This window comes from Vipera ursinii, assembly GCF_947247035.1.
Source record: "Vipera ursinii genome assembly, chromosome: 1".
NCBI classification, from domain to species: Eukaryota; Metazoa; Chordata; class Lepidosauria; order Squamata; family Viperidae; genus Vipera; species Vipera ursinii.
This window is the reverse complement of record NC_139512.1, coordinates 127859527-127869652: the sequence shown is the minus strand read 5'-3', so window position 1 is coordinate 127869652 and position 10126 is coordinate 127859527. Positions and strand designations below refer to the sequence as shown.

Sequence of the window (10126 nt, the reverse complement as noted above, 5' to 3'; positions counted from 1 at the left end):
AACCAATTTGGTGACCTTGGGCCAGTCCCTTTGTCTCAGCCCTAGGAAGGAAGAAATGCCAAACCACTTCTGAAAAACCTTGCCAAGGAAAGTGCAGAGATTGGTCCAGGGCAGGCAGTCTCCAAGAAATGGACTGATTGAATGAGAAAAAAACTCCCCATTTTGTAATCACAGCAACTTGGTTCTTAAGCAAAGTGGTTGCTAACTGCGTGACTGTGCTTATGATCTTATTTCAGCTTTCCTTTGCTTTACAGTCCTGAAAAGGCCATAAATATGATTGGCTGCAGTTACATTTTCATCAGTGTTGTAACTGCAAATGGTTGCTAAATGAGGACTACTTATAAATCGTTTTTATTTAAACCAAAGATTTTTAACTTCTGTAGTTCCATGTCATAAGATGGTTAATAAATTTGTGTTTTAAGTCATGGCAATAATACTTTCAAAGATTTCTTTCAAATCTTTCTGACCTATCTGGAAACCCATTGTACTGTTGTTAGTAATAGTAGTCTTCATAAAACCCAACTATGCTTAGGATAAGAACATACTCTGAGGAATTTGAAGAATTCAGATGTATCAAACAAATCTATTTAGCTGTTGTTATAATGTCTCAAACCTCTTTTTCTCATTCTTTCAATTACTTCTTTGCAGACAATGTTCTGTTGGCGCTAGACTAAAACTACAGAATTAAAACAAATCTGCAGTTCAGGTTTGTAGGCAACATACAGATAGCTTTTGTAGGTTTTGTCTCTAGTAACAAATTCTTGTTGAAGGAAAAGAATTTGAGTGCACAAACATTGGGAGTGGATACAGGAGTTCAAGAAGAATTAAGTTGCATTGGATTTTCACATGGATTAATCAGTGGCTTCTTGAATACAAAGTATTAAACTCAAATCATACACATTGCAATTCAGTGTTGTATGTGAATTAATCTCTCTTGTCTCCGTCTGTCTGTCTCTCTGCATATTAATAAATAATTATCTTTGGCACTTTGTGATACCAATCATATAAGCTTTTTTTACTCAAAAGCTCTTAAATGGATCCTAGTATGAAAGAGAACAAATCATCTGTTTTAATTTTTCAAAATTAATTCAGAGTTTGGTAGTACCTTTCCTGACTAACAAATTCTATTGAAAACCATACACATTCATGGGCTATAGCACACCTCATCAGATGGATGGAATGCTAAACTGATGTTAAGATTTAAAAAGAGGGTGATTGTACAATTACATGCAAGCCAGATTACAGATACATCATTAATTAGCAATTGCAGCGTGTTAAGCTTCTATAGTTTAATAAAACTTGTTAGTTGGAAAAGGGGCTACCAAAGAGCCTTGGTGGAGCAGTGGGCTAATACCTCCTTAAGTAACACCAGCTGCCTGCAATTAGTGCAGGTTCGCGTCCCACCAGGCTCAAGGTTGACTCAGCCTTCCATCCTTCCGAGGTAGGTAAAATGAGGACCCAGATTGTTGGGGTCAATTAAGCTGACTTTGTAATAATGCCGCTTGGGGTGTGTGTGAAAGCCCTAATAAGCAGGCATATACATAGAGTGAAGGCTACTGCTAAGCTTGTAAGCTGCCCTGATTCTTTGGAGAAGGGCGGGATATAAATGGAATTAAAATAAAATAAATAAAATAAAAACTTTGTTTCATCTGCCACAGAGGCCATACAGCCCTCCTACAATGTACGTTGAGAATCTGTAACTCTTTTGCCCAGCATTTTATAAATTTGAAGGATTCTCTTTAGTGCCCGACACTTCAATTTGTGATTCTTGATCATGGAATTTAACATTCTGATGATTCCTGTACAAATAGATCTGTTTAGTTTACCCATCAAAACCATAAATAATTAACAAATGTTAAAATTGTTAATTTAAAAAATTAGTCAATTTTTCATGGTATTTGTAGAAAGGGCTGGGAAAGAAAGGAAGATTTCTTTTAAATAAATCACTGAATAGACATCTGAGAAATATGTTAAAATACATAACATCGTGCTGTGATATCCCCTTAGATTAAGCTCTCTCTCTCTCTCTCTCTATTATTTGGCAACCCTCTTGATAAGTCTAGCTCAGGGGTAGGGAACCTTAGCTCTTTTATGACTTGTGAACTTCAATACCCGGAATTCCTGAACCAGCCACATTCAGGTATTCTGGGAGTTAAAAGTCCACAAGTCATAAAAGAGCCAAGGTTCCCTACCCCTGGCCTAGCTATAGCTGGGGAGAGCTGTTATTAGATAGTAAAAATCAAAGAGCACCTTTTCTAACAAATTTAATTAACCTAGCATAACTGAAGGGTGATTAATGACACACAGAATCCTGAATTTAGGATTATTAGCAAATTCCTAATTCCATTCTAATTACACAAATTATCAAACTCTTGAATGTTTATGGGCATTATCATGGATGAAGCATCTTGCGAAGGTTGTTGAGAGTGTGGTGGCGCATCAGCTCCCTCTGGTCCTGGATGAAGCGGATTATCTAGACCCGTACCAATCGGGTTTCAGGCCCGGGTACAGCACGGAGACGGCATTGGTCGCTCTGGTGAATGATCTCTGGAGGGCTCGGGACAGGGGATATTCCTCTGTCCTAGTCCTATTAGACCTCTCAGCGGCGTTCAATACTATCGACCATGGTATCCTGCTGCGGCGTCTCAGGGGATTGGGAGTGGGAGGCACAGTTTTGCAGTGGTTCTCCTCCTATCTCCTGGGACTTTTGCAGTCGGTGTTGGCAGGGGGGCAGAGGTCGACCTCGAGGTCTCTCGTTTGTGGAGTTCCTCAGGGGTCGGTCCTCTCGCCTCTCTTGTTCAAAATCTACATGAAACTGCTGGGTGAGATCATTCGTGGTTTTGGAGTTGGGTACCATCAGTATGCTGATGATGCCCAGCTTTTTATTTCGACCCCAAACCACCCCAGTGATGCCCTCGGCGTGATGTCCCGTTGCCTGGAGGCGGTTCGGGTCTGGATGGGGAGGAACAGACTTCAACTCAACCCCGACAAGACTGAGTGGCTGTGCATACCGGCATCCCGGGATATTCAGAACATTCCATCTCTTTCCATGGGGGGTAAACTATTACCCCCTGTAGATAGGGCTCGCAACTTGGGAGTCCTCCTAGATTCACGGCTCACTCTGGAAGACCATATAGTAGCTGTGACTAGGGGGGCCTTCGCCCAGGTTTGCCTGGTGCGTCAGTTGCGGCCCTATCTAGACCGGGATGCCTTATGTACGGTCACTCACGCGCTCGTGACCTCTCATCTGGACTACTGCAACGCTCTCTACATGGGGCTGCCCTTGAGGACCACTCGGAGGCTCCAACTGGTACAGAATACAGCCGTGAGAGTTGTGTTGGGAGTCTCCCGATACTCCCATGTTACACCTCTGCTCCGTGAGCTGCATTGGTTACCAGTTGTCTTCCGGGTGAGATTCAAGGTACTGGTAATGGTGTTTAAGGCCCTACATGGCATGGGTCCGGAGTACCTTAGGGAGCACCTGCTGCCGGCGTCAACTTCCCTCCGCCCTGTGCGCTCCCACAGAGAGGGCCTCCTCAGGGTGCCACCGATCAGAGAATGTTGATTGGTGGCCCCCAGGGGGAGATCCTTCTCTGTGGGCGCCCTGGAGCTATGGAATCGGTTGCCGGTTGAGCTCCGGATGGCGCCCGACCTTCGCTCCTTCCGTCGCGATCTGAAGACATTCTTATTTGAACAAGCCGGCCTGCCTGATGGGGGATGGGTTGGGTTTTTATTGTCATTTTTAATATATGTATTTATTGTTTTTAGTTGGGCATATGTTTAATTCTTTTAACTTTTGTATTTTTGTATTTTTATATATCTGCCCTGTTCACCGCCCTGAGTCCTTCGGGAGAAGGGCGGTATATAAATAAAATTATTATTATTATTATTATAAATCACAGACTTACAAGCATATTCCATGCTTAAAAAAATGTCTATTTTTATTTACCAATTTTAACAAAGGAAGTTTTTGCTTCCAATTGAACATTTCAAAAACAGCAACCAGAACAAGGAAAAACATTATAAACAAGGAAGCTAATATCAGTACATTTTTTTAATTCTTTGGGAGATAATCTTTCTCAAAAACAAAAAACAGACAATGGAGAATGACATAAAACGTGTATGTAAAATGATCAACAGAAACATGTTGCTGTACATTTCAGAAACAGTATGTAGTTTATGCCTGAATGACAGCGAAGATGACGATCAAATATTAACATAGGAGAGAAAGCAGAGTAAGTGACAGTATAAACTCAGCTTGCTTAACATCTGCATCTTACTATTTTAAGGCTGTGATCTTATTTGCTGGAAACGAATTGAATAAAAACAACCTGCATTTAGATAAGCATAATTAAGATTTAGATGACAATTTTCTCTTACCTGTTTGCTAAAGATCTACTTAGAACCTTGTTTTAAACTGAATGGACCACTTAAAATGAAATGGACTGCTAACGGCCTGACTCAAAGTGCAGATTCCAAGCACATTAATTGTTTATATCCCTTTGCCCTCTACTAAACCACACACACACACATTTTCATGTTCTCAAAAATGTAAAAAAACTGGATATAGACTAAGAATACACATATAAATGTATTAGGAATGGTTCACAGTTCTTTCTAATGTTTAAGAATCAGATTATTTCAGAATACAGTGTATTATATAATGATCATTTAGAAATAAATTCCTAACATGTTTACTTATTAAACTGATTACATTAAATCTGAAATCTCACAATCTAACTAGAAAATGAAGCATTCTCTTTTCATTTTCATGATAAACATATTTACACATGTTGAAACCAAGTGCTCATTTTAAAATGAGCATTTATTGTACTAAATGTGAATTATGGACGGGTCCAGAAAGATTCAGTTCAACCTGATACTAAAATACAGTAGCAACTGATTTCCATGTTTGGAATTTCAGGACTATGAGACAATAAAGGACATAATTCACAAATGTGGCTTATATCATGGTAACTTATCCTGCAAACACACTCCACTAGATGGGCATTTACAGAATAGTTTCAGACATATACTAAGTGTTCAGTTGGGGGAAAACATAATTTGTAGCTTATGGTTCTTCTACATTACTACTAGAGAGCTCAGTTAAAGCTTCTCTTTCATTGGCCACATTACTGAGGTAATCTTGAATGCAGTTCAGTGAGGCCTTTTCTATTTCTCCTCACCAGCACCTCCGGTTGCTGTTTTGCTGAGTCCTCTGATTGACAAGTCATAAACCACCTCTTCTATTTTCTTGACATCATACTTGAGGCCATCATAGCGCTTCCTCAGGGAATCATTTTTCAAATTGAGCAGGCGGAATCCTGAATCCAACTCATTGATGAAAACAGAGATTCGGAGTGGCCGACAGTAGTCCCCAGCTGTCACACTGTTCACTGCTAACCTAGACTATTAAATAAAACAGAATGAAGCCTGTTATGCCTTGCTGGAATTCCACTGTAATACCTGTATGTTAATAGGACACAAATATGCAGCCCCAATTATTTTCAGAAAGCGTGAACTTGAAATCCAGGTATTTGGAAAGTACCTCAAAAAGCCTTTTAACTAAAAACTTTACTAATTAAAATCTTGCCCATCAGACAATAGGAAAGGCTAACAACATCAATCAACCAACCAGCAAGGAAACAAATAGTGCCACTTAGGTGTACCTTCTTGCTATCCTCCAAATAAACTGAGATTTTACACTTCCCAGAATTTTTTAGCTAACATTTGAGATTGCCTCTTCCAACTAGAGAATACCTGGCCAGAAGAGACCAAACTAACTTTATCCGTGCATTAACTTGCTGTTTTCTTCTATTAGGCAAGCAATGTAGCTGTACAATATTCCACCTACCAGCTCACTTGCAAGAGTCAATACTCCAGAAAGATAATCCTCAATGTCCAGATGAAAGCCTTTTTCTCTTTCAGCTTCAACTGAAAAGGAAAAAAAAATATGAATTCAAAAATAATTAGGCAAACTATTTTGGCAATTAACAAACTTGAGATTCCTAATGCCATGTTAAGCCTTCCTCTAAGTCAGGGGTTCCCAACCGGGGGTGCTCACACCCCCTGGGGGTGCAAGATGATATTCCAGAGGATGTGAAAACTTGGGTTTAGACATTTCAAAATTATAGTGTATATGCATAATTTGTTACTGTTATTTTGAACCTTTGTAAGGGGTGTGAGAATATATCAGAAGCATTCTAAGGGCGCAGGGTATAGAAAAGGTTGGGAACTACTGATCTAAGTCTTATTAACTTACTTCCAAGAATTTCAGTAACAGCTTCCCGTGTCACCAAGGTTTCTGTTTCCAGATAGACAACAAATGTTGCTAAGAACACCAGTCGTTGGAGCACAAACCTCCAGTGTTCATGAAATCTGTACGGAAAAATACCTGATTGAAATATAGGCATTTTATGAGCATTTTTAACGATACCAGGGTAATGCTTACCAAGTTTCAATGGTTGTATAACCAAACATCAATAGGAAAATATACGTGCACCTTGCTCTTCTATTGAATGCAATAAGTTACATTCTGATTAGCCCCAGAATGCTAAATTATTCTTATTAACCTATAACCCACCCACAATTATTTCTCAAATAATTTTTCTTGCACAGCAAGACATTTATTATTTAACATACAAACATTAAAGATTAATACAGCAAATAATTGTTCAGAATTAGCTCCCTCTAATAATAATTTTACCTTTTAGCAGATCTTTTTCCCCCCCTTTTGAAATCTATCCTGTGTCAAATGTGTACTGAGGGAAGGGAAGGGAGGAAATCACTAACCTGTAATATTGATCTGCAGGAAACTTTGTTTTCAGAGAAGCCAGATGTATTTTAACAGTATTAAAGTGTTCTCGAGCCTTCTGACATTTCTTTGGTACTGAAATTAAAAGAAAATAGCAAGTTTTAAAAAAGCTATTTAAATTGTATGCTTCAAGCGTAAACTCATGAGCTGTGAAAAAACAAAACAAATTCAGAATTAAAAGAAATAGGTCCAGATTAGCCATTCTCAAATAAATGAAACAAATTAGTGATGACTAATTTTGGTCTAGCCCTTTTATGTCTTAAGCTGGGAAATTAAACCTTCTGCAACAGGCAGCTTATTTTTTTCCTTTTTCTGTCTCTTTTTAGTGGCTAAGGACCCCAGCAGGCAGATGCTGACTCACCAAAGTGGCTGAGTAGGATTTCTGAGGAAGCAGCTTTTGAGATGCATGTGCTTCTGTTTCTATGCACATTGGTATATTCATTCTAAAAGAACTTTTATATACCTTGAAAAAAATTCTGCCAAAAATGATCAGGAAAAATCATACTTCTGTTTCTTAGCGGCTACTAGGCACTGAAATTCATCTACACAATCGGGACACTAGAAGAGGGCATTGGGAACCAATTGCAGCCCCTCCTAAATTTTCAAGGCTTAAGAAACATTTTGCTATCACACCATTCAAATGATGTATCAGGTATTTAACTCTGTTTAAAAAAAGTAATTATTGACTGGCTAAATATCTAAACTGGATTACGTTAGATACGTCCCCATATTTCTGACAAACAAATGCAAGGCCATTTTGAGTCAGAAAATACATTCCCCACCTTACTTGGCGGTGACTACTTTTGTGGCATTAATACATTTTCCATTCTTTCCCAACAGCATGATATACTGCATGCAACAAACAAAGGCGGACTTACTGTCCTGAAATCCGGAACCCTGGTGGACTCCTTGAAGCACAGTCAAAATTTCCCGGGCAGTTTGCTCCAGAGCTTGAACAACTTTCCTAATCTCCTGTATTTGATAATAAATTCTCTGAGCGTGATTGTTAAAAACAACAACCTTTTCAAACAAGATTAATGTAATTTTGTCTTTTTTTCTAATGTTATGGCCAAACCTGGTTTACCATAAGCAATCCAATCACTTTGAAGATACAACACAAAACCTTGGATGTGGGATAATAAGATACATTTTGGCTTATACGTATAATCATGTTATAAAAGACCCTCAGCTGGGAGTAAAATGGAAGTATCCACGTGCATATTCTTATGGGAATTTAGACAAATAAGGCTCCCCCCAACCCACTTCTGGATGCCTTCAAAAACTATTAAATGATTTGATTTTATTATTCCAACAGGAAAAGGATTTACATATTTTTAGAGGCCTAATATATTTTGAGGATCCAATTCTCTTCATCACTAGCACAGATAGTCCTTGCTTAGTGACCACAACTGCGACTAGCAACTGCATCCTAAGCGCCAAGACCATTAAGCAGAAAATTACATGATTGCAAATGGGCTTACCACCTCATTTTCCATCTGGCTGTTTCAATGGTCCTAAATGCATGCTGGTTGCAAAATACCTGAACAGCAATTACATGACTGCAGGATGCTGTGACAGTCATAAATGTTAGGATTAGTTGCAAAGCTATTTTTACAGATGTAACTTCAAACAGTTGCTAAATGAAGCAGTTGGTAAGTGAGGAGACTGCTTGTAATATGATACAATCTATTTGACTTTGTATCTATTGCATCAACCAACCTTAAAATACTGCTTTCTATCTTTATTGTTGATGTTCTTTATTTTTGCTATTTCCTAAGTTTAAGATGCCTGTGTACATTGTCCGTCAGAAAACATAAGGTTGGGGATTTATGCGCTTTTGTGATTTTTGACCTAGACAAAACACATTTAGTGAAAAACCTCTGTGGAAAAAAAATCTTCAAAAAGGTGTTTTAACTTCCTTGCTTCTCCTCTACCGCTTTTTGTAAAATTTTGCCTGATGAATACTATTGGACTACAGAAATGTGGCACACTCACTTGTGATATTTTTGCTGGTCTTAATAAAGATATTATCTAGCTTTTAGATTTTTTCTCTATTGTGGAGAAATTGTTTTTCAGCGGTCAGTAAATCTGCCAAAGATGTTTGATAATAGTTCCTCCTTCATTAGATTTTCAATAAAGCTGCCCCAGCACTAAAGGAGCTGCAATACATTTTAAATTAAATGTATAAAATAATCCTCTGATATATCATTGCCACACATTATTGGACTGCCTAAAATGTTTTGCTGGGAGCAGTTTCTATAATTACAGTTAGGAAAGTTATTTATTTTGGAATTTGGGGAATCATCATAACCAGTGTACACACATGCATTCTCAATAGGTACAACTTGCTTGAATCTCTGACCATCTAAGACCACTTAAAAACACCAAGCGAACGTAACATATATTATCAAAGAAATGTGGGGCTGCAGTTACTTGAGTCAAATGTTGTTCTGTGCAGATTAGCTTCAACGTATTAGGTGCAACTTCCCTTTTAATCTCAAGGTAGAATAATTTGGAATACTTTTAACAGCATTTGTATGATAACACAAATACACATATAAATAACTATATGCAGCTGAAAGAAAGAAGCAAAGCTATAACGCTTTTAGAATGACAGAGCTAATGACACCGAGAACCCTCCAAAGAGATCAGAAACATTTATAATTCATTATCTGCATCCGCCCCCTCTCCGGACGGGTAAGGACTGCAATTCCCAAAATTCACAGCCACGGCCGGGAATCCTGGGAGTTGCAGTCCCGATGCCAGGAAGGGGGCGCCCCAGGGCCCCTCCCACCTGCTCTTACCTCGCGGATATCCTGGTCGGCGGTGAGCACCCCCTGCAAGGCGATGAACATCTGGCTGACGGACATGGCTGCCGCACCTGGACGACGACTCGCGCCTCCTGGGACCGTGCGCACAAGCAGACGTGCGGCCACGCGCTCCCGTCGCGTTCAGCGCAGAAAAGGGTCCTTTCTCGGCCGCCGTCGCGTGAGCCTGTCCTCCGGGCTGCCTTCCCCGAAAGACTGCGGCACGGGGAAGCGGGTTGTAGTTATTGCTGCTTGCGAACCCGAAAGGGCTGGTTCGCCTTTCTCACTGACTGGCAGCGTTGTTGCCCTCCGCCCCTGGGCAGAAGTCTTCCTCGCTGTCCGGGCAGCGCGCGAGGCAGCCCTCCGAGAAGGGCTAACCCCAGTCCGAGCTTCTTCTACTCAGTTTTGGTTCCAACCAAAGAGAAAAAGATCCCAGATCAGCAAGCCCGGGAAATTTTTATGGCTGGGAAAGGCCCTCGTTGAGCTTCGTGGTGTGATTTAAATA

The 10126-nt window shown here is 39.8% G+C and overlaps 1 protein-coding gene across 1 annotated transcript; it reads right to left on the bottom strand.

The window, feature by feature from the left end:
- Window positions 1-3924: 3924 nt before the first annotated feature.
- TSN (translin) lies at window positions 3925-9758 on the bottom strand. Its single transcript, XM_083374970.1, has 6 exons — window positions 9619-9758; window positions 7693-7786; window positions 6793-6889; window positions 6263-6378; window positions 5855-5934; window positions 3925-5409 (listed from the first exon to the last, which is right to left on the bottom strand). The coding sequence occupies exons 1-6, from the start codon at window positions 9682-9684 to the stop codon at window positions 5173-5175; spliced, it is 690 nt and encodes a 229-aa protein (XP_083231096.1). The 5' UTR covers window positions 9685-9758; the 3' UTR covers window positions 3925-5172.
- Between the last annotated feature and the right edge of the window lie 368 nt (window positions 9759-10126).

Bases quoted from the DNA above. Each gene is read 5' to 3' on its own strand.
- TSN (XM_083374970.1), bottom strand. From the start codon at position 9,684: ATGTCCGTCAGCCAGATGTTCATCGCCTTGCAGGGGGTGCTCACCGCC. The intron at 5,935-6,262 runs GTAAGTTAATAA...TTTCCTTTTCAG, and splicing joins TGTTACTGAAATTCTTGGAA to TTGAAGCTGAAAGAGAAAAA. The intron at 5,410-5,854 runs GTAGGTGGAATA...TTTATTTAATAG, and splicing joins TGACTCTTGCAAGTGAGCTG to TCTAGGTTAGCAGTGAACAG.